Here is a 24,418-nt window from a genome sequence, read left to right on the forward strand (position 1 = left end):
CCAGAAACCAAGCAAAGGGTTTATGTTTAACACCAACCAGCCACATCAATTTTATGTTAGACAGGTTTATTTCTAAACCTTGCTGATCCAGAAAGCTTTTTAGGACCGCCATACTCTGCTGCATGCCTATTGGTGTCTGATTCAACAGCAAGATGTCATCAGCATATTGTAGGCATCCAACTTTCTCTGATCCTAGGAGCGGAGGATGGCTATTCACCTGTGCGAGCACACCGGCTAAATCTGCCAAATATAAATTAAACAGGCTTGGGGCCAAAATGCACCCCTGCTTTAACGGTCTTTGTAGGTATCCTTTGTGTTAATCTGGTGCTATTTTTACCTGGACCCAGGTGTGGGTATAGAAAGCTATGATTGCCCGCAATAGATTTTTTGGAGTTCCCCATTTGGCCATTTTCGACCAAAGACTTCCCCTGGTGGGCTGATCAAAGGCAGACTTGAGGTCTGTAAAGCAAGCATAGAGGCTTGTTTTCCTGTAAATCGCCTTTTCTACAATGAGGGAGAACACTATTAAATTAGTTGAGGTTCCCATGCCTGCCCTAAACCCTGTTTGAAATCTCGGATTAGGTTGTTTTCATCCCCCCAAGTTTGGAGTTGCTGTAATAAACAGGATGCATACAATTTTGCCTCCATGTCAATTAAGGCAATAAGCCTATAACTTGACGGCAGAGTTGGATTTCCACTCTTGTAGATTGTGTGCACTATGCTGCCTGTCCACGATTCTGGGATCCTTTGGGCGCGGCTAATGGTGTTAAAGAGTGGTGTGAAGTATTGCACCCAGTAGTCTGGAACTCCTTTAAAGCTGGGATTTGGACCAGCAGCCCTTCAGACTTCATTTTCTTGATCAGGCTAGCTATTTGTGCTGGCACCCAGACTTGGTCAATGTCTGCACTCTCCAGGGTGGCCATCGACTTCTCCTCCCCTTGATGCCGTTGAGTGGCCTCAGTTCCTGGATGCGGCTGGGCCTTAAGCAACTGGGCCGCAGATTTGTCTAGCATCTTTTCACCTTCCACTGGTCCATACAATTTGCAGATATGGCTCTCCCGTTGAGTGACCTCAGTTCCTGGTCGTAGGTAGGCCTTAAGCAATTGGACTGCAGATTGGTCTAGCATCTTTTCACCTTCCACTGGTCTATACAATTTGCAAATGTGGCTCTCTCAGGAGCTTGAATCAATTCCAACGTTGTGGCATCTGTCTTTGCCAGCCACCAGCTCATTTGCCAGTTCCCAAAATGTCTTGCTGTTTGGCTTTTTACCTACCCAAAGTAACTTGGAACATAAGTTGTCCTGAAATCTTTTTTTTTCTCTCCAACAGTCTTTGCGATACTTGTTTTTCAAGGCCCGGAGGGTTAGTTTGTCCAGAGCCTCCCCCCGGATTGCCACTTTTGCCAGTTTTCTAGTCTGTCGAACTATTTGTGTTTTCTGGATGTGCAGGATCCTGTTGAACCAGGCCTGTCATTCTCGGCGCCTCTTTTTATTGAAAACATCAGGCTGGATTATTGGCTTTGTCGTAACCGGGAATTTTGCTAGCAAGAAGAAAATTAACCTAGCTCATTCCTCGTTCCAGTCTCTTTTGAGAGCAAGCTCCTTTTCTTGCGTGCCCTATAGGCTTTTTCTCGCCTCAGGGACCCTGCCCTACAATACACCTCATCCATCACTGCCGCGATCCCTTGCTGACGCCATTTTATTCTTTTAAGATTCAACATAAACACGGGTGCGATTAAGCCACCCGAGATTTGCAGCTGCTCAGATCTGAAAGCTAATGCCATTGTTTAAAGAAAGTGGCCACTCTCGGCTCTGCACTTGATTTGGAAGTTACGCACCAGTGGCCTCGCGGAGTTGTTTATCAATGTGTAATCGATGATTGAACAAGTTCTGCCACCCACGAACGTTATAGAGGCTAGATTGTCCTCCTTGCTGTTCCTGTTTAGCATCGTGAGGCCTACGTTTTCCAAATATTTCCTCTATTTACTTGTGGCCCGGTTCTTTGCATTTCCCCTTTGATGCCTGCCAAGTTAAGATTGAAATCGCTAGAAACTATAAATATGGCCTTGTTGTACTATCTTTGTAAGGCCTTTATTAATTTGCTCAACGTTTCCACTTTACCCCCTTTGCATGCTTTTTTGGGATGAATGTTAGCATTTATGAGCATTAAATCTTTTTGACTGCTGCTGTTCCCACCGGGTGTAAACTTGGTTCCCTGGATCCAGTTTAGCCCTGTGTCGACTATGTCTTTGTTCCCTTTGAGTGCCATGGATACCAACGTTGTCAGACCCCCCTTTAAATGGTCATATTTAGAGGATATCTTCGCTGGAATTTGCAGATCTACATAACAGGCCTCCGATATGAGCCCTGAGCTCCAAATTTCTTGAAGCAAGATTATATCTTATTCCTGGAGGAAGGACCGTGCCACGGGGTTCTGCAATAATGACTCTATTCCATGAACGTTCAATGAACAGATGTTAACAGAATTCCTCTCTGAGTTCCAGTCCACAAGTTTTTGAAATTGTCAGGAGTGATTGTTGTCTATTGCCCCCGAAACCTTGATGTTTTTGTAATCTAGAGGGCTGGAACTATTTATAATCCCAATAAATTTGACCTGGGCCAGACTCGCTTATCTGCTTCACAACCTTTAGATTTTCAACTTCCACTAGATTTGCGTCAGCTCCTGTTGCCCCTCTTAGCACTGGTTTTTTGATGGCCGTGACAGCCCGCAGTGTTCCTGGGTAGCAATGGCTGTCTACCTTTTGTAACTCAATGCCCCAGGAGTCAAAGATGTCAGAATGAATGAATACTTGATGAACTAAGCCTGACATGGCCCATGTAGTTACAGTGGCTTCTTGGACGTTCCTTTGGGGGTGAGGTTTAAATTCTACAGAGAGTAGATCTGCTGATGACACGTGGGAAAGTCCTCTTATTTCCCCTATCAATTTTAGAATATTACCTCTATTGAGGATACCAAAACCTCCCTCTGACTTGTAATGTGGGATGTTGTACGCCTCTAAAAGCTTGGCTACCAGAAAATCCTCTGTTTTCTTTTCCCTTCGTTGGCTTTGTTGGAAATCCTTGTGACCTGCTTCTTGCCCTTGTTGAAATTATTGATTTAACCACAAGTTGGTACTAGGTGTGCTTCTCTCCTTCCCTCTTTGGTGCCGGCCTGAGGTCGCCCTTCCAGACTCCATGTTGTTAAAAGTTTTGTTTCCTATTAAATTGCAGGAGTCATTACCCACTGAAACGTGCTCTGGTGCCTTTTCCACCTGAACTGATTTTATGTTTTCTGACTTGCTTGCCAAGTTGGCTTCTTTGATTTTTCCCTGAACTGGCTGTCCGGAAATGGTTCTTTGTTCCTCATTTCTATGTCCCCCACCTACCGGGGTTGAGATTGGTCTTTGATGACTTGGGCTTTGACTGGTCGGAGTGGGAAAAGACCTTTCCTCTACTGTAGACTCCTGCTTGACTCCCGGTGGAGCTGCAAACTTCTCAGTTTCTTCACTGATTTCTGGAGAGGCCGGATATTTGTGTTGTGCAAAATATTGCCATATACTTTTCTGCTGGGTGTTTCTTTCTTTTTCCATGCCTTTCTTTCTTTGCTTCTTCTTTTCCCTTTATATTTTTGGTGGCTCAGGACTACATGCATCGCCCATCTCTGAGGTCGTGTTTGTGCGCTTAAGTTTTCCCCCTATATTAAGATCTCCTGGCTGCAGAGGATTTAATGTGCTTCTGGACTCCGGATGCCCTCTTTTTTGTTGTGATGTTGACGCCAGTAACCCCCTTGGGTGAGTTTCCGTGCTCTCTGTGTCACAGTTTGCATCAACATTCAAGGGAGCGATTTCTTCCAGTTCTAGGACCTGAAGCCTTTCCCTCGGTTTCAAGGCTTGGGCCCAAACTTCTAATAGTATCTCGTTGAGGATGGAGAAGATGACCTGGAGCTTTTCCACTGATGTGGCACAATCGCATACAACTTGCTGCGTATAATTAAACTTTTGGGCTCTCTGAATCAGGTCGTTAAGGGCTTGTGACTTCGAGTCTATGCCCACAATATGTGCGGCCATTATGTTAAGTAGATCCACTTGGATATCTCGTTTGTCAGCCTGATGTTTTATTTCCATTGACATGCCATCTAGGGTTGATAAGAGTGTTCTCCACTTACTAGCTGGGACCTCTTTTTCTGACAGAGGTTTTTGCATACGTTCCTGAAAAGAGCAGCTGAAATGTTCTTATCCTGCACGATGCTGACGTCGTCAGCGAAACAGTCTGTGTTTAAGAGCTCGATTAAAGGCTGACCCTGAGCAGCGATGAGGTCTGGCTGCCCTGAGTGATTCCTTTGCCGTGGGCTGGAGGATAGATCCTTCCAATTACTAAAGTTCAGGAAAAAAAAGCCTCCAAAAGATCAACACTCGTTTTTCACCTTGCTTCTCCCTGATGTGATAGGTGATTTTTGTTTGTACCTGGGGTCTGGTTACTCTGCCGGGCTTTGCAGCTCTTGCGGTTTACTATTTTGGGGTTGCGGGATACTTCCTTGACGAGGGCTTGTTCAAGTATTGCCCCACAAGCGGCAGCCTTTTCTTCCTGTGACCTTTGGTGTCGAGTCACTAGAAAGTCTGTTATTTTGTACCCCTCTTTTTTTGCAGGTGCAACTTTGGTATTGTTTTCCAGCTGCGCTGCAAGATGTTTTTCTTCATTAATCGAGGCATCTAGGCATGCCACAGATAAATTTGCTGGGGAGCTTTGCCTGGTTCTTTTTTTTTTAGCCTTTTCCTTCCCCCATGCAGGGCCCCACCGGGCTTAATAGATCGCATGTTTCTTGCCTGCTGATTCTGTGGCTTTAAGGTTCGCAGGGGAGTTGACAACTGGGAAGCTGCTGGCCAATGTGTTCCGCTGCTTTTAGCGTCCCACTTCCCGGACCTACTGTCTGCTGTATGTCGTATCTAATACTGCGCCTGATGATGCCAGATGCTGCCTGGTATGTCCTGATGCCGAGATCCGAGTGCTTGTTCACAGTTGCAAGCTGCAGATGAAAGATGATGGGTACCAAACTGTGTGATGGATTCTGTCGGTAGCGATGAATTAAGGGATGCTGATGATATTGGCGACACAGTGAAGGAGGGATGTTCTGAGGGCCCGAAATGGTTTGCGAGCGGTCTCACTGGGAGTTCCACAAGCCGCACCCAGTCCTAGCTGGACCGCTTCCGTGTAATCCCCAGGGCTCACACTCTGCAGCGGCTGACTACAGCTGCTGCCCTCGTCAAACCCACCTGGTACTCCTCATAGGACCCTCACCTACAACAGCCCTGGACTCACCCAGCTTCTGAGCTCCACTCCTTAGCTTTGCACTGTTCACACCGACCATCCAGCTCCTGGCTTTGCACTAGAGGCACCTAGGCACACCCAGGTTGCGCTGATCATTCTGCTGCCTGCTGTGCAGTACTGCTACTGGTGCTGTTGGTGCTCCTTTGCCCTGGGGGGAGCAAGCAGTTTAGGGAACCCCCAAAGACTCTGTGCTGCTTTTGAGCAACTCCTGTGCCGCTCTTGTGCCTTCTGGGCTGTCCCTCTGAGCCTGTGCCCCTCCGCTGCGAAGCCCACCTGTTTAACTACGCCACCGGGTCGCGGGATATGGATCGCGCTCCAAGTGCTATCGGGACATACTTCAGTGACACCAGTCGTTAGTGAAAAAGGTCATTTATTAGGACAGGATTGTAACAATAATACATGTTTAAACTTTAAACGCATACACCCAACTTTAACAGATCCCACCCTTTAACCTTTCCCCGCTCATCTTTTTACTTCAAAACCCCCGCCTTTTCTGCTAAACACTCCCCTTTTCCTTTCATGCCCTAGTTGCTTCGTGCATCCCCCATGCTGTGATCCTTTGCCTGCTTATTTTTCTCCTGGAAGGGTGGCCAAGCCCGCATCTGACTCTCCACCCTCCCTTATCTACTGCCATCCAGCATAAACCCACTTGGCGTTTTGCTGCCCCACCAAGCAAAAATCCCCCCTTTTTTTTTTTTTTTTTAAATGCAGTTTGCACCCTATACCTTCCTTTGCCTCCTGAGCCACATCACCCCTCCCCACAAATCTCCTACCAGCAGCTTCAACTCTGTCAAATAGTATGCATTCCCCAACTGTGACAGATGCACTCCGTCATCCCGAAAAAGTGCCTCGTCCAGTTCTCTAATATCCTCATGTTTCAAGACCTTTATCCCTTGCGACCAGCAGAAAACCCTCATAGCCCGATTGAGTTTCTTGTGAGCCCGTTCTATGGCTCCGTGCCTAACTGCCCCTCTTCATGCCCGCTGAGGCACAAATTCAGTCCAAACCAGACATGTACCATGTAACTTCTGTTTAAGGAGCTCCAGATCTCTCTGCATGTGTTGCAGCAAAGTGAGGCCTGACAGTTTCACAAGGTCATTTTCCCCAAGGTGAATCAATAATAAGTCTGGACAGCCCCAGTTCGGCATATTTGTAGTAATAAATGGAAGCAGGTTTCCCCACCTCATGCCGCTTTTACCCCACCAGAGGACTTTGGGGGTCATTCCTACCCTGGCGGTCCGAGACCGGCAGGGTAGGGGACGGAGGAAGCACCGCCAACAGGCTGGCGGTGCTTCTGGGGCTATTCTGACCGCGGCGGTAAAGCCGCGGTCAGAAAAGGGAAGCCAGCGGTTTCCCGCCGGTTTCCCGCTGCCCCTGTGAATCCTCCACAGCGGCGCTGCAAGCAGCGCCGCCATGGGGATTCCGACCCCCTTCCCGCCAGCCTGGTTCTGGCGGTTTTCACGGGAACTGGGGCTGGCGGGGGCTGGCGGGAACGGGTGTCGTGGGGCCCCTGGGGGCCCCTGCAGTGCCCATGCCCATGCCCATGCCCATAACGCTCACAGCATCTAGACTTCCATCTCCCTATAGCCTTGATCTTTGCCCAGTCCCAACCCAAATGCACCGCAGCAGTAGCCGCCCCAATCCTAAAAGAGTGAGTGCCAAAATCCATGTCCTGCCGCCCTGTTCGCCTCAACGCCATACGTAAAACCTGTAGCAGCTGAAAACTAGTAAGCTTTGCCCCTGACTTGTGCACAAAACCTCCGTTCTCCCCCGCCAAGCCTCTCATCCTTTGAAAGCTTGTCCATTCCACTACCGGACACGCCGCCTCATTGCCACCTCTGTCCAGCCACACCCATTTCTCCTTCCCCAACTGATCTGTCTTTGAGCGCCAGAGCCAAATCCCTAAACGATACCCATGCAAGCAAACTTCATTAACCTTTAAACCAACCCCTTTACCAACCCCTAACAATTCTGAAACCCGAAAAGCCCCAAAGAACATCCATACCATGCACAGTCTGAATAAAGCCAGCTCCCATTCATCAACACAGCAGACTGGCAAAACATGCAAAAGCTCCAGCAACAATTCAAAAGTAATGGGCTCTCTAACTGATCTCGCTGAACTCGACCTAACCCTGCCCCAGCCTTTTAGCATCTTCCCTAGCAAATCATTGCGTGCTGGGTCACAACCAAAAAAGAGGTTCCCGTAAAAGGATACCCCTGCCAGCTTGCCACCAATGGTTGCGGGCGACAAACCTTTCTCAATCAGGGATAGCACAAAACGCAACGCACATATCTCTAACACCTCAGCTCCTTGCGACCAAAATTTGCCCTGACAGGACTCAAAGGATTGAAAATCCAACCATGCCAGCCTGTAACTCCGCCGAGTGGATTCCGCTAGGACATCTCCATCAGCCCTGTGATCATCACGCCCCACACTCCCAAATGTCTGCCGGGACCATGGTCTTGTTCCGCTCTGCTCCTGGCGTCAAAGTGCGAAAACGTTGGCACTGTGAACGAGATAGGGAATCTGCAATCTCATTGTACACCCCAGGTATGTGTGCAGCTTTGAAAATCACATTTAATGATAGACAACAAAGCACAAATTGTCGCAACAAGTGCAAAACCCTGAGATCCCTCGCTCTCTGTCTGTTAACTAGGTCAACTACTGTCATGTTGTCCACATGAAAAACCACTGTTCTGTTTGCTAACTCATGCCCCCACACTGCCAATGCCACCAAGAAGGGAAAAACTCCAGGAATGCAATGCTCCTCCCTTGCTGCAGCCACTGTGTTGCCCATGTTTCCGCAGACCATCTCCCATCCCAAAAAAGTCCGAAACCTGCGGCCCCTGCAGCATCCGAAAAAATTTACACCTGCCAGACTGTATTGGTTTCACAGAAAAACATGGACACACCATTGAAATCTGCCAAAAATGTTTCCCACACTTTGATGTCCTCCGTCATACCTACTGAAACACATATCCTATGGTGTGGCAGCACAGCTCCCGACATGGCTAGCCATAGACGCCTACAGAAAGTCCTACCCCCCCCACGACCCTGCACACGAAATTTAGATAGCCTAAAAGCTTCTGTGCTGCCGGCAGGTCAATCTTGCGGAGTACCTTTATTGTGCCCAGAAATTCCAGCATCTCTTTCACCTTAGGTCCCGGCAATCTCGCCACCATGGTGTTTGTGTCCAGTTCTATGCCTAAAAATGTTAAAACTGACTGTGGCCCTTCTGTCTTTTCTGGAGCCAATGGCACCCCAAAATTCTGTGCTAGGTCTTGAAACAAGGTCAGCGCCCTTCCGCAGTCTCCTGAAGAGGCGTTCCCTATGAAAAGGAAATCATCCAAATAGTGTGTCACCGTTCGATGACCACTCTGTTTGACAAAAACCCACTGAATTAAAGTACTGAAAGCTTTGAAAAGTGCGCATGAAACGGTGCAGCCCATCGGAAGCACCCTGTCTAAGTAAATGGCGCCCTCTAATTGCATTCCTAGCAAATCAAAATCGTCCAGGTGTATTGGCAGTAGCCTGAAAGCCGCTTGAATGTCGCCCTACGTCCTTAAGTCACTTCCCCCCGTCCGAAAATGCCCTCGGAGACTAGAGCGTGTCTCATCTCCGCGGGCCCCTCCAATGCTGCTGTCGAGGAGGAAGGAGTGGGGAATGAGGGGGATATGCAGGGTATGTGGCGCCTACTGCTCCTACCGGTCTTTCGTCACGCCGCTCCTATGCTGCGCAGCTTCCTGAGGTACTAGCAGCGGGGGTGGGACCTGTGCGGCTCGTGATGCTCCTGTGCCACGCGGCTACCTGCCTAAAGTCCTGGTACTCTGGGCTCCGGGTTCTGGCTCTGCACTGTGCCATGCTGGGCTAGGCTGGACCGGGACCGGTCACAGTCGGGCAGCTGAGCTGCGAGCCACGACTACAGGTGGCCGGCTGGCTGTGAGTGCTGTGACTGCTGATTGCTGCGTACGGCGATCCTCTCTCCGGGCTGCACACAGTGGATTCGTATGGATCTCCCACCTCCACACGGAGGATCCTGTGCTCTTGAGCCTTTCTTCTACCTCACACCCCGGGAGCCCAGAAATACCGCTTCTTTGCTCTCCCCCATTTCCGGGGTCCAGTAATTATTTAACACACATTTAATTTAATGAGTTAATGTGCTGTAAAATGTATTTGATTACTTCTCTGTTAATAAATATATTACATTATTTTACATTCAAATTTTATACACATATTTGTAAATAAGCGTTTAAAAGAATTATAAACTGTATTAATTTCCCCTATACTTTTCCATAGGGAGATCTCCACTACAGTGGCAGAGAGCACCATCTACATGTGAACAGTTGCTTGTAATAACTTTACGCTTGTAAATTTACTCTTAGAGGTGATCAAGCCCTGGTTTTAGGGGGATGGAGATATGTAGTTCTACACCCTGGTGTAAATCTAGACTCAGAAATGATGAATAACACAAATGTGTAGAATTACAGCTAAATTCAAGAGTAAAGGTACATGTGATTAAATCTACATGTGTAAATGTACGTTTGTGAATACAGCCCACGGTTTTATTGATGTAGTAGACTTCTGCCACCCAAGCATTTCACAAGGACTAAGATTAGTAATAATATAACTAAAGAGATAATTTTATTCTACAGGATGAACAGGAAATAAGAAGTATGGTGCTTCATGAGGGTTTGCATGGGTGTAGGAAGTTTTACAGCTGTGGTTAGCATGGTTAAGGCAGCCCACAGTGGCAGAGATAGATTTATTACCACACAGAGGATGGACTATGTGAAACAGCTGTGGAGGTCATCCTATTGCCTCCAGTGGGTAGCATCAATGCCCGCGTGTACTCTGGTTCCAGCAGCATCACTCGTCAGCATCGCCTTGGAAGCGGAGGATGTCCATGATCTGTAAATTGAACAGGATTCCTCTTAGAATAGAAATTTAAAACACGTCTGTAGAACACAGTAGAAGTGGACACCAATGTTGTGTGAAGCCACATGTGAATATATGTCTGAGGTGTACACTTTCAATACTCTCTCCGACTCAGTAATAGGCACAAGGAAAACAACCATGAAATAAGAGTAACTCGAGTTTGTTTAATCATATGTTAGATTCCCAATGCTTGTATCTAACACTAATTTATTGTAGTTTTAAATTATGCATCTTTTGCCTTCCACACAAATCACAAATACAGCCCTGCCCTCTCGTGTTAAAATAATGCATTTTTGGTAATTTTCTCTCAATACTGCAATGCCTGAGATTGACATGCAAAAAGAATCATGCCCTGAAATGTGATAAAACCATGTAGTTCTAGTTTCTCACTTTGTTGGAATGCATAAAAACTGAGCTCTGAGTACTGTTTATCAAAGGCCACAAGATGGCACTAGTGTACAACAGGATGTGTAGGATTCTCAATATATTTTGGCTTGGAACTGTCCTACTATTAAAGAAACTCATATCCAGACCAAGCGAGCTACAGTGATTTGAAGAGTGAAACACAAAACCATACTCCAGCCTATTTGCTTTTAAAAAGCACCCCCTGCTCAAACCTTGGCATCAAACATATGTGGATGTCCAACCCCAAAACAAAACTTCTAAATATATGCCAAAAACTGGTTCAGTCTACACTGCAGTAAAAGAGGGGCCTGATTGGAGAACTGTACAGGGAGAAGAAGAGATAGGCGGAACAAGATGTGGCCTAGGGACCAGAGCTGTCTATTTCAGAATCCTAGAAGAAGACTTGACTCCCAGCTTTACATTCTCTCATTCTGAGCAAACCATCGAATTTACCCATGCTAAATAAAAGTGTCTGATTCACATGTAAAGCGCCCCTGTGTCAATTCACGTATTGAGGACCGTCACATACGAGAAAAGGGTGTCATTTCGAAAAACAAGCTCTTGGCACGGATGCAATTGCCTTATTGCACTCACAATAAAGTGTCACTCATAAGGCTTGAAAATAAACGCTCTACACATATGGGGAATGTCACACACATAAGCAAACTGAACTCTTGCCAGCTTTGCAAATATGGCGCTTTGTTTATTTGTGGTGGCATAAAGAGCTCTTGCTTGTGCAGAGAGCACTGGAAGCCTTGATGTGACATATTGTAAATCGAGTTATTGACTTCATTCAGACAGTGTCATCACCTGCAAGGCCACTGTTTTACCTTCTGTCTCTTGTTTTGCTTTTCCACAGTACAACGATTATGTTCATTACATCGAGCCATGTTTCAAGGGGATCCTGGTTCAAGCGGACAGAGACAACCGTGAGGTGAGTCCTGTAGGCTTCATTGGGTAGAATCTGTACCTTGTGCTCTCACAGCTCAGGCGAACAACCGAAGGATGAAACGGTGAACATGTTTCTAGAATAAGTGCCAGATGTAGCAAAGGTTTTTACCCATTCTGTGTCTATGGGAAAAAGTGTTCGTACATATGGCCCTAAATGTTTTAATGAGGATAGCAGAAAAGTTCTGCTGTTTGCAGCAAATCTGACTTTACCTACTCCCGTCAGCATATGCTGTGTTCCGAGTATCACTTGGGTCCGCTTCCCGTTTACTGAGATAGTAATGTTAGGTAGGCGGCGTCTAAGTGCTACCAACACATTACCCCGGTAGCTGATTTCACATACCAACACATTACCCCGGTAGCTGATTTCACATATCTTAATTTCGACGGCCAGATAGCAGACCAGAATATGATATAAATGGAAATGAGGCCAGCCCTTTTAACGCATGTATTGATTTTTTTAAAATATTGAAACGCGAAGTACAGTTTTAAAAAAAATTGAAAACGAATATGTCCCTCTTACACAATTCCACTTATGCTGTTAACTTCATACCAGGGAATATTGGAAAACTGAATAATGACTACAAAATCTAGGCCTAGTTTTTTAATTACACAAAGTCCCACCTAGAGGCCATTTATTTACATATTTAGGCTTTAAAAGTTAAGCGGGCTAAGAATACTTTGGTTTTGAGATTTTCTCTTCCTGTTAAACCATGCCCCATGATATCTGGTGAGCTCCAGTAATGGCACACAATATCACCAGGACCAGAGTAGGAAAAAGAAAAATCAAACTGGTGCCACAATATAGCATGGCGGTGGGAGGAGTGGGCTGTGGAAAGCAAACTTACCCCTCTTCAGTAGGTTTGGGACACCACCCCCATGACCCCCACCCCCCAAAAAACAATTGGTATGAAATGAGTTCACGTGGTCCTAATTAAAGCACAGCTTTTGAAATATAGTCACAGGGTGTTCGAAGGAAGAATCCATCAAATGTTGTAATTCATCAGGGTCTCGCCTAGCACTCAGGATCTACATATCAATCAATCAATATTTGTAGACCGCAGCTATTCACCCGTGAGCTTCTCAAGGCGCTGGGGGGTGGGTGGGGAGGTTCCTCATCTGAAGAGCCACGTCTTGAGGTTCTTCCTGAAGATGGTGAGCGACAGGCTTTGTCTGAGGTGCAGGTTGTTCCAGCTCTTTGCTGCAGTGTAGGTGAAGAATCTTCCTCTGGCAGTGGTTTTGCAGATGCGAGGGATGGTGGTCAGGGCCATCTGGGTAGAACGGAGGGATCTGACTGGGGTGTAGAAGGAGATGCAGTGGTTTAGGTAGGGTGGTCCTGCGTTATGTATGGCCTTGTAGGTGTGGGTGAGAACTTTGAAGATGATTCCCTTCTCGACCGGTAGCCAGTGGACATATGTCCAAAGCAGAAATGCATAAATGTTCAAGTGCCAGCAAAGAGGCAACAGAAAACATGTGCAGGTAGAATGTACTAAATTTTCTACAGAGGTGCGTGAATGAGTTTGTCCATACTGTCTTCCTGTGTTTCTAGATACTTGTGCCTGACACTAATATACCCTCGTATGTTCGTGTTTTTAGCACTTCAAGCAACTGGTGGACGAGCTTCAAGCCAAAGGAGTGGGGACAGTCAACAACGCCTTGATTGAATCTTTCAAAATCCTAAGGGAGGTGAGAGTGCTCAGAGCAGGGGGTGGGGGGCGGGTGGACAGTTATAATATAAAATCAGAAACAACAAACACAGAAGTGAGCGTCTGAACTTATGGTGTCTAAAAACAGAGTATTGAAGGACACCCTTTCAGGGTGCTAATGAGCCTCTGTCCCAGATGCTCAAGATTTGTCAGCCAAACATTCACAGCTAGGGATTTCAAATCAGAAAGGTTCTCTACTCACTTCAGTTTAGAAGTCATTTTCTTAGACGTCCTGTTTAGTGTTATTCTAATATTTTTTACTGATGCCTTGGGCTTGATAGCGATTAAATGACTTCTGAGAGTTGTAGATCTGGCTGTCTTTGACATGTTAAAGGCATGAACAGTTGTTTGCTCCTGGTAGCAATTGTTGCATTTGGAAAGGCGCATGTATGCTCTTAGCAAATCAGACAAATACCTTTTTTTTTTGCAGAATGTCATAGCCTTTTGGCGCATCAGTGCCCTTACACTGCCAGACACATCAGTTTGACTCTACACCAAAGGGAGCATCCCGGCTCACTGTGTGGGGCCACGCCCGGTGCCACAGGGACATGTGACTTGGCCCCACAGTTTTAGCTGTTGCTGCTTTGGTGGCAGTCACACTGAGGTGCCTATTGCTGTTCCTATCTTTTAAAGACACAATGAAGCTCAAAGGGGTGCAGTGCTGTCCCAAGGATGATGATGCAATAGCCCCTGTAGATGCACTAGTGCAAGAACTTCTACTCCATCTGAGTGTTATACATTGAACACCGCTCTGCTATATCCAGACCGGGACACTCGCTCTCTGCGCCAGTGGATTCCTCGGTCTGTACTGAAGGATTCTGTTATATGTTGTTTATGATGTTGAAGTACTAAGGGTCATTAGTTGCTTCTTTGTTTCTAGATGCTCTCAGTTGTTGCAATGAGTGGATCTGAGACACTATGTGCCTCATTTACAATCCCTTTGCACCACTGCTGCGTCATGTTTTTTTACGCAGCAGCGGCGCTAGCAGTGCACTGTAGTGCTCCAGATTTATAAGCTGACTCATTGGGCCCAGCGAGTCAATTTGTAAAGCCCTGCGTCAGAATATACCTGCAGAAGGTATAATGTATGCAGGGTAGGCTTTCCCAGGCAAAGAGCCCTGCAGAACTGACGCAGGGACATTTACAACATTTTGCTGTGTCATTCTGCAACGTCACCGCATAAATATTTGACTGCCTGCTCCGAGCAGGCGTTAAATTGATGCAGGGCTTTTTCCAATGCTAACCTCCTCGCATAGCTGGAGTAGCTTCATTTTTACAGTGCTACTCCAGCAGTGCTTAAGTTTAGCGCCCACAGATGCATCAGAATTTCTGGCGGATCTGTGAAAACGTGCGCCATGGAGCGCTGTATTGTAAATACAGCGCATCCATGGCATCGCTATGGGATTTAAGGGAAGGGCAAGAAATCGGACGCCTTAATGTCGATGCATGAGATTCTTGTAAATGAGGCCCTATGTACTCATTAGTTCAGAAAGAATCACATTTGAATCAGGATAAATGTAGACAGATTTAAGTCTTTGGGGTGATGAGAATAATTCCAAAGAGATTTTCTCATTAGAAAACATGATTTTTAAGGATATTCAGATTCATCCAGTAAGTAAGTTCCAACTAAAGATAAATTCCTGAGAGCACACTTAAACCAGCGTGTATAATCATGGGTTGTCACCTTAAGAACTGTCTCCAATTCTGCGAACCATCCTGCGATGCTTAAATGAACTGCTGAGAAATCTGTCTTCCTTATTCATGATGCACACTCTACTGGTTATTGTAACCTTGAAATTTATAATGTTCCGATTCTGGTGAAGCACTTCATCGCAAAACACATGTTGGCATAAGATCTCTCTACTATATTTATATATATTTGGTACAACCTTACTGGATGAATTTAAATGTAATTAAAGAAAAGCTCTTTGGAATTATTCTAATCACACACAAAGCCTCAAAAATGTCTACATTTATTCTTTGCTTGCTAAAGATTGCAAGGGGCTTTACATCTTAGAGGCTCAGTCAGCAGTTGGTCTAAATCTGTGTCCTACTTCCAAACTATGCATTTGGATGGGGTTCATCCAACTCAGTTCCTTCAGAGCCACTGTGGTCCTTTTGTGTCTGCCAATTCTGCTGATTTGGAGATGTCCTTGAAGGGATACGGAAAGGTCTGCAGTAACTCAGCAGGTAACTCAGCAGGAATCCAGGCTGATAGCCCCCTATCAAGATGCATTTTCTTCTGACTGTGTACAAACCTACATTGAAGTATTTTTAGGACAATAATATTGTCCTGAAAAAGCTCCAGGGCGAATCCGTCTCAGGGAAACCCATATTGGTTGACTCATTTTTGAATATGTAAAATAAAGAGAACAATCATTGGAATTTCCCTATCACCTCTGGAATTTATTAACCCAATGGAGAGGGCTGCAGGCTCTTCCACATCACTTGCATTTGTGTGTGAATTGAATAGACTTACACTACAGAATTATGAACCAGTACCAGCGGTAACGTCACACAAACTAAAAAACAACAGTGTTTCTGATCAAGTTAATACATACTCTTGTTGTTGCAGTTCAAGGAGGCTGGGCAGGGCGGGCTCTGCAACCAGGCCATCATGCTCATCACCGATGGAGCCGTGGAGGATTATGAACCAGTGTTCGAAAAATACAACTGGCCTGATCGCAAGGTGTGTCTGAGACAGAAGTGGCACGATCAGAAGAAGTATGAGTGAACAAAGCCAAATTCTCTCTTTTTTTAATATGTTATTGTCAACCTCATTCAATATATGGAAATGATACCCAGAGAACGCAGAGTGTTCATCAGTAATAGAACAATAAGCAGAAAAGGTAATATTGTCATAATAATGTTAAATAAAAAAAAATCAAGAATGGATATATATTACAAGCTCATAGCGGATCAAAAAAAGTCATAAAAGATTCAGCAAACTACTTTCTGTGACTAATATACATGAAAAATTATAAAGAAACGACAGACCTCTAAATACAAGAAACAAGAACAGACACAAAGCAAAACGTTCCATGAAAGTTAGTCCTGGGGCTCAATATGATCATACCACTGAGTTTCATATTTTTCCAATAAATCACACTTTTAAGTGAAGTCTTTAATTTCTGGACAAAAAATAATCCCTGAAACCCAGAATTCCACTGAAGGCACTAGGTCAAATATACATTATTTAAGAATCTAGTTTTTAATTCCATTTAAACGTCAAGCAATGACACATAGGTCCTCATTGCGACATTGGCGGTCGGACCAGCTGACTGCCAATGTCGTGGGGAGGAGACCACCGCCATACCGGTGGCACCCCCCACCTTATTACAATGTTCCTGCCGGGCTGACTGTTTTGCTTCACTAATGACCGATCTGAAACACTCATGCACTGACAAAAATCTTTGGAATGCGCTTCTTAGTCCAAAGAAGACATTTATTATTTCACTATGCAAGGTTCCTAAAAGGAAATTAGCATGCTGAAAGCACACGTTTAAAAATGGTCACAGCAATAAAATGAAAACATGTACAAATGATTCTCCACTGCAATATACACAGCAAATATCTATATCTATATTATAATGCAAAGCAAATAATGAATTACAAAATATTCACCATGAGGCAAGGGCAAAACTGCTTCATCTCCCTCCTATTCAGCATCAGATCACCAGATCCCAGAATTGATTGAGGAGAGAGAGATCAGTTATCCTCACTGGAAGGATGGCACACTCCAGCATCCTGGATGTGCCTGAGATCTGCAAACACTCTCTGTCCCCAGTTCATCTGGTCTTGGCCTCTTATACTTTGAACAAACAAGAGAGGAAAATTTGAGAACCTCCCTCTCCCTGCAGAAGTTTATTTATTTAAAAAATGCTGATTGCTTTAGGCCTGCTTTGAAAATAACACGTTGGGACTTGCCCACAATCCCAAGGTGCCAATTCAAAACAAGACCGTCCCTGCCATCTGAGTACATTCTTATCAGCCTAAGCCCTTGGTGGGAAAAGACACAAAGAATAAAAACATGAGCACAGTACATGGAAAACTACTTGCAGCTTTTAACATGGCAGTGGCTAATGCTAAAATAAAGTCAATAGGCAGAATGAATCTGGTGGTCACTAATGTGACGGTGTGCTGCTAGGCTAAGTGCAACATGGAGTCAGTGGTCAAAACTCACAAATCATTACACTGACTGGCGGGAACATTGTAATAGAGCGTTCCCGTCGGTCAGTCTGGCGGGAACAGTGCTATGAAATAGGACTCGGCTCCCTTAAGTGCGCATTCCGATAATGCTGGGCAAGGGGGCCCCTGCACTTCCAATGCCATGGACCCCCTCCTGTGGCCCCCAGCACACCCTTACCTCCAGCCTTTCCATGGCGGTCAGACCATGGCTGGCAGTAAGGTGAGTTGTAATCAGCCAGGCGAGGCTGAGTTCAGTGCCCTGGATGAGTACAACTCAGACTGCTGTCATGGTGTTAGGATCCATGTTCCTGGCAGGGACGATGGTCACCTGGTGGTCCCACTGCCAGGGTTGTAATGTGGCAGTCGGACCGCCAAAGTTGCAGTGGTCCGACTGTCACCCGGTTGTGACACACTCATAATCAGGCCCATAGTCTAATGAATAGCAACCTGAGACACCAAAAGGTGCTATTTGAAGCAAAATAAATTTCATGGCACCCTCCACCTCCCAGAAAAACATTAGTTACTTATCAAAACGGAAATAAGGAATGCTGAAGACTTTTAAAATGTTTGTTTCACATTACTCACCAATAAGATTACAAGCTTCTTGCATGCCTCTGTAGCAGCGATAACTGATCAAGTGATTATTTAGCACTTCATACTGGTACCGGTAGCGGCCATGTTCTAAATATAAAGTAGTTGCAGGTGATTGAATCAAGGCTCAAGGAAATTATGGGATTTTCCCAAGTTCACAAGAATCTATCGTTGGGGAGTAAATATTCAAACTCTGTAACAACCAGGCTACAGGTTGCTGATGGAGCTCAGTAAAGTTGATTGAACTTACCATCTTCATGGCGCTCAATGCAGTTAATGGAGCTCAATGCTACTGGTAGAGCTCAGCACCACTGATGGGTTTCAGCACTGTTACTGGAGTGCTGCATCATTGATGGAGCTCAGCATCATTAACGGAGCTCATTGCTAGTAATGGAGATCACTGCTGTTGGTGGAGCTCAGTGCCAGTGATGGAGAAAAGTGCTTTCGATGGAGAATTGGGTTGCTGGTGGAGCTTAGCTCCAATAATGGAACTCTGAATCATTAATGGAGTTCAGCCCTGCTGATGGAGCGCTGTGTTGTTGATGTAGCTCAGTCCTAATGACAAAGCTCAGTGCAGTCAATAGAGATCAATGTCATTGATGGAGATTAGAGCCATTGTTGAAGCTGTGCATCATTATTATATCTCAGCACCACTGAAGCTTCTGGAGCAGTTCAATGGACATGTTCTTGCAGTGACTGTCTGAGTCATCCCAGTAGAGATCCAATTGTATAGATTAACCCATGGATCTGCAGCAAGATACTGTTGTTAATAAGTCCTGTCCTCAGTTTATGAATGATGTCACCTCAAATCAGTTCACTTATAAATGTCCAAGAAATAAATTATACAAATCAGCTACATTTGGCCTTTTTTAAAAATATTAGTGTGGAGGGGTGAGGAGCGTCCACTACACTTAACGAAGTATGAGCTTATCCATCTGCAAACATAGTGTTCTAAACTAAGGAAGTTGATCTCTGCATGTGGTTCAATGGGAGCACTTGATGAGGCCATTAGGTTTAAGTCAATACATCTATTATTTGGTGTTTTGAACCAAGACATTAGAATCTGAGTAGGGCTACGCCTATCTTAGGAAGGGGGGGAAGGATGATTGTGATCATGCTGCCTAAATATTGCCTGGCTGAGAATTGTGATTCATTGATTGAACCAGCGGCAGACATCCAGGAACATGAATTTGTGCTTTTGTATAATAGTGGTTGTAGGTGACCTACTTAACAGCTGCAGAGATGGCTCGGACAGCACCTACTCTCAAATGCAGTAAAGGTTTAGAGATTGTATACTACTAACACAATGATCCCTGGCAGCAGAGGGCCATGATGAGTATCAGAATTTATTGAAATAAAATAATTCTGCAACTGATTTTCATAGTTTTCTGCCAGCAATTGCAACCTACCCCTAACTTTAAGGTGACATACTGGTGAATTTTCCTAGGAAGTCATACTAATGGAAAGACGCATCGTGGCCCCAGTTTCTCCATCCTTCGCACATTGTAGAACACTGTGTGTCCAAAAGTGGTCCCTTTGAGGGAGTGGACCATGGTTTGGTAGGAAGCTTTGAAAAGTTAAACCCAATAAATGATGCTTAGTGCGTCCTACGCTGACCGGCCACCTCACGCCTGCATCTTATCCATCCAGCGCTATCTGGGTAGGACCAGCGGTATATGCTTAGGGAAACTTATCCAAAAATGTAAATCATTATATCTGCATCATTTCTGTAAGTAACCTTTTTCCAACTTATCTTCCCAGGTGCGGCTCTTCACGTACCTGATTGGCAGAGAAGTGACGTTTGCAGAGAGTGTGAAATGGATCGCCTGCAACAATAAAGGTAAACAGAAAGTATTCTGAGATACATACTCCAGGGACAAAAAACACTTCTGGTTTCTATGATTCTCTGACCTATCGCAAGAGTGTCTGTGTGTGCAGGCATCGGCTACATTATTTGGGGGTAAGGCCCTAAGTAACCACACTGCACAAAGTATATCTTGGGTACGAAGGTACAGACGTCCCTCAGAGTTAGTTTTGGAAAAAGTGGTTCAATATGGTGAAATTGTAAAGAATGTATTTGGTTTTTAGTATTTTTGTTGTTATGGGTGTTATTCTATCTTTTAAGTATATTTGGAAAAATAGTAGTAAATTACGTTTTTACATTCGTCAAAACTGGATAGACTTTAATTACAACATTATAGAATACAATTCGGGGTTCGCTCAAGGATTTTTGTGAGCATCAGTGGTAGATGGGGTGTGTGTGGCACTGTTGACCAAATACACCAATAAAAACTAGGTGGTTTTAAGGGCAATTCTGAACAAGTATGAACAGACATTAGCAGCAGAGCCAAGCACACAGAGAGTTCCCCCACAATCGCTAAGATGTTTTTTAACTTGGCTGCCATAACTTGAATGGGGCACGGCTGTTTTTTTTTATCGGAGGGCGAATCTTCTTTTCATAGACAGTACCAACACTTCTCAGCAGGGTTGGTTTTCAGTGTTAGTGCGAGAGTACCAGTGTCTCAGCTCTAATGCCACACCTTCAGACAGTACCAACACCCCTCAGGAGGGCTGCCATAGACATCATGAATAGCAAGTCAGTTCTCAGCAGAGGTGCCATACTTTTATTAAACAGTGTCAGTACTCAGCAACGACCCCTCCGACCCCTGCTCACCTCATATACTTAAACTTGCACCGGAAATAGTAGCCACGTACCTCAAAATGCTTCCAAACAGCATGTCTAAAATAGGATTCTTCCCTAAATCATGGAAAGGCCTCTATTCTACCCTTACTAAAGAAACCCATGCTGAACCCGTTTGAGGTCCATAGCTACTGCCCAATTTCCACACTCCCAGCTAAACTAGCAGAAAAAGCCATGAATTATGAGCTTTCCCATTTTTCAGAAGTTTCAGGTTTTGGTCTAATCAAGGGACAGAATCTCCTTTACTTGCTGCCACCAAATGTGTTAGAACAATCGTGGACAATATTTTAGATTTGTCGGCCGCATTCAACACTGTAAATCATTCGGTGCTGATTTCCTGCCTAAAGAGCATAGGGATAAAAGACTCTCCCCACTCTCTTCAGTTCTAGTCTTACAGATAGAGAACAGTCGGTTGTTCTAGGAGATCATTCTTCCAAACCTTTCTCACACAGTTGTGGAGTACCACAGGGCTCTTCACTGGTCCCACACGTTTTAAGATTTACATGACACCTCTAGCCAGATTAATCTGCTCTTTTGGTTTCTCCCTGGTTTTTTATGCAGACGACACTTAGACTGTGATCCATTTCAAGAGGCCACACAGAGGTAGCCAGTAGATTTCATGACTGTCTCTTAAAAGTAGATTGTTGGATGAAAAAAAATTGCCTCAAACTGAATTGTAGTAAATCCGAGGTTCTGCTGTTCAGAAATGGCACATCGTTTTGGTCCCCTACTTGGTGGCCTTGCGACTTCGGAACACTCCGACCTGACTCCAAAAAGGTTAAAAACTTCTGTTTCTGCCCTCCGCGTCCTCAACCCTTCGTTCTAGTTGTGTTAATCTAGCAGCCAGGGAAGTCACCTCAGCCGCTAGATCCTTCTGTTTCGGTTCAACTATTGCCAATGTGGATTCCGTTTCCTTGACTCTATCCGCCAGTTTGTGGTGTTCTGCTCTTAGGAGGCCTACTTCCACTGCTACTTGGCTGATTTCGTGTTGTAGTGTTGTCTTTGTGTCTGCAATCGCCCCCAGTATTCTGTCCAGGGTTTCCTGTACGTTAGTTTGTGGGTTGGTCTGCTTTTCCATTTCTTTGCGTGCTGGAGGGGGCGCCATGTCCATGACCTTCTTCTTGTGACGGGCTCTGGGGGGCATCGGCCAAGCCGTGTGGGGAAGATCGCACCCCCAAGGTGTAGGCCCGAGTCTCTTCACTGGCCCTCTTTCCACTGTGATCTCGTGCCCTGGCAGGCGCAGACCCGGTCTCGGTCTCCGGATGGGCGTCAGAGAGGGCCTGTTTGTCCACCCCTTCTGTACTTTGTTGGGCTCTGTTTTCGGCTACTCCGGCAATCGCCCCCGGCGGGCTCTAGCCACAGGGCCACTCGCTCTCTCTGCTTAGGGCGGCGTCTATTTTCTTTATTATTTTCTTTTCTTTTTGGATCCTGCCACTCCTCAATTACCCTTTTTTTTCTTCTTTTTTTTTTCTTTTTTTTTCCCCCCTGTCTTCTTTTTTTTTTTTTCGGGAGAGTTCTTTCACATGTTTTTTTTTTTTTTTTTGTTTTCCCTTTTTTTTTTTTTTTCCCTGTGATTTACTTGCCCCCGGGGTGGTGTCTCATTAGGGGGCCTCCTGCCGCTCAGTGTCGTCTCTGCGCTCCCGCGGGAGCGTCCCCCGAGCTCCGGTCGCCCTCCCGGCAAGATGGCGGCTCCGAGCCCCCTCCTCCGGGGGCTTCCATCTCACGCTGCTTCACCCGGGACCGGGTGCGGCTCAGCTCCGCCTCCACTTCTTCGCAAAGGGGGTTCCCGGCGTCTGGTCCGCCGCGCCAGGGCCCCACCAGGCGGGATCGCCCCACTGGCCCAGGCCGGTCGCACTCGCTCGGCCGCAACGCTCGGCCCTACCCGAGGCCCCGGCTCACCGCGGGATGAAAGGCCGCAGGTCCGCTCCGGAGCCAGCGAGCCGAACCCGCTCCTCCGCACGTCCCGGATCAAAAGCGGGGAACCCAGCCGCATCCAGGTTCCGCCCCCAGGTCAGGAGCAGTCTTTTGGCGTTGACCCACCCGGAGATGGCACGCTTACAGGTATAAGGTAAAGCGGCCCCTCCGGAGCGAGGAGATTAAGCGTGCGCCATCTCCTGCAGTTGGCCACGCCCCCAAAAAGGTTAAAAACTTGGAGTAATTTTTGATGGCAAGCTGACATGTTTGGACCAAATCAACAATGTTACTTCATCATGCTTCTACACCTTCAGACTACTAAAAAAGGTTTCCCCCTTATTCCATTGGACCACCAAAAAACTGTGTTGGTTGCCCTAGTTCTATCTAAAATTGACTATTGCAATGCCCCGTATGTTAATATTCAACAAAGATTGCTCAACAAACTGCAAGTTACTCAGAATGCAGCTGCCCTTCTGTTGTTAGGGATCCCAAAGTTTCAAACCATGTCTCATGCATTACCCACACTACACTGCCTACCAGTAAAAAGTGAATCATCTTTAGGGCCCTGTGTATCGCGCCCAAGGCCTTTCATGACTGCGGCCCTAAATATTGAAAACATGGATTCCAGCGGTATTTTCCCACAAGAACACTTCATTCTACCCATTCATTCCACTTAGTGGTACCAAAAATCAAAAAACATCCTGGGGAGGAAGACGTTTTATCTCCTCCACTGCAAAACTATGGAGTGGGCTTCCTATGCGCCTGAAAACTCAAAAAGCCTGTCCTTTTGGAAATCCTTTAAAACTTGGCTGTTTTCAAATACATACTTTAGGTGATACTCCAGTTAGCTCCACTGAGGTTTCGTTTACTGCAGCCTAATGCCCTCTCCACTTTTACCAGCGCCAAGGCGCCTAATGGGCATAATCAGGCTCTATAAGTTTTCATTAATTCATTAAGTCATTTATACTATACATTTAATAAGACAATATCAGCAGGAAAACCATATATTTACATGAATGGGACAAGCACTTCTGAGCAGAGGAGGCGCTATGTCTCCACACCTTTAAGTATACTGCTATGCTTTTCATGAGACAGCAGTAGCAGTTATCAGTAGATGAGACACACTTTTAATGGGACAGTAACAGCACGTCTCTGCAGCTGGTACATTGAATGTCTATTGAGAGGTATGAGGTATCTGTAGTTCTCAGCAGTTAAGGTTGTGAAGGTAGTTGTAAACACTAATACATAGGGAGCACACTCTCACATGGGTGCACGCAGAGGCTCCACTCCACCCTGTGTACTCGGCTCCGGCAAGGAAGGCCGAACGAGGCGTTCAGCTGGAAGACAGCTGGGCAGGTGATGGTCAGCCCTGGGGGAAATAAAGGCATTGCTAATGAAGGCTTCTGCATAATACCTGCACCAGCATTTCTCAACAGACCTTGATACATTTAATGCCAGTTTATCAACACTTTTCACTGAGGCTGCCATAGGCTGATGGGTCAGGAGCAGCACTTCAACACAGGTCTGCTATACTTGTCATGGCCATACCAGCACTTCTTAACAGGCATAGACACATTTAATGTCAAGTTACACACACTTTCCACTAGGGCTGCCATAGGTTGGATGGGTCAGGAGCAGCACTTCACTGCATGGCTGCTGTACTTTTCATCGAGATACCAGCACTTTTCTACAGGCAAGGACACAA

At 45.7% G+C, this 24,418-nt stretch overlaps 1 protein-coding gene across 1 annotated transcript in view; it reads left to right on the forward strand.

The window, feature by feature from the left end:
- CACNA2D4 (calcium voltage-gated channel auxiliary subunit alpha2delta 4) overlaps window positions 1-24,418 on the forward strand; it is an 861,469-nt gene that overhangs the window by 302,893 nt on the left and 534,158 nt on the right. The window contains exons 9-12 of the mRNA XM_069228087.1: window positions 11,525-11,599; window positions 13,210-13,299; window positions 15,895-16,008; window positions 19,860-19,938. Coding sequence (XP_069084188.1) covers window positions 11,525-11,599; window positions 13,210-13,299; window positions 15,895-16,008; window positions 19,860-19,938 — 358 coding nt within the window. The remainder of the gene's footprint in view (window positions 1-11,524; window positions 11,600-13,209; window positions 13,300-15,894; window positions 16,009-19,859; window positions 19,939-24,418) is intronic.

This window comes from Pleurodeles waltl, chromosome 4_1, assembly GCF_031143425.1.
Source record: "Pleurodeles waltl isolate 20211129_DDA chromosome 4_1, aPleWal1.hap1.20221129, whole genome shotgun sequence".
Lineage (NCBI taxonomy): Eukaryota > Metazoa > Chordata > Amphibia > Caudata > Salamandridae > Pleurodeles > Pleurodeles waltl.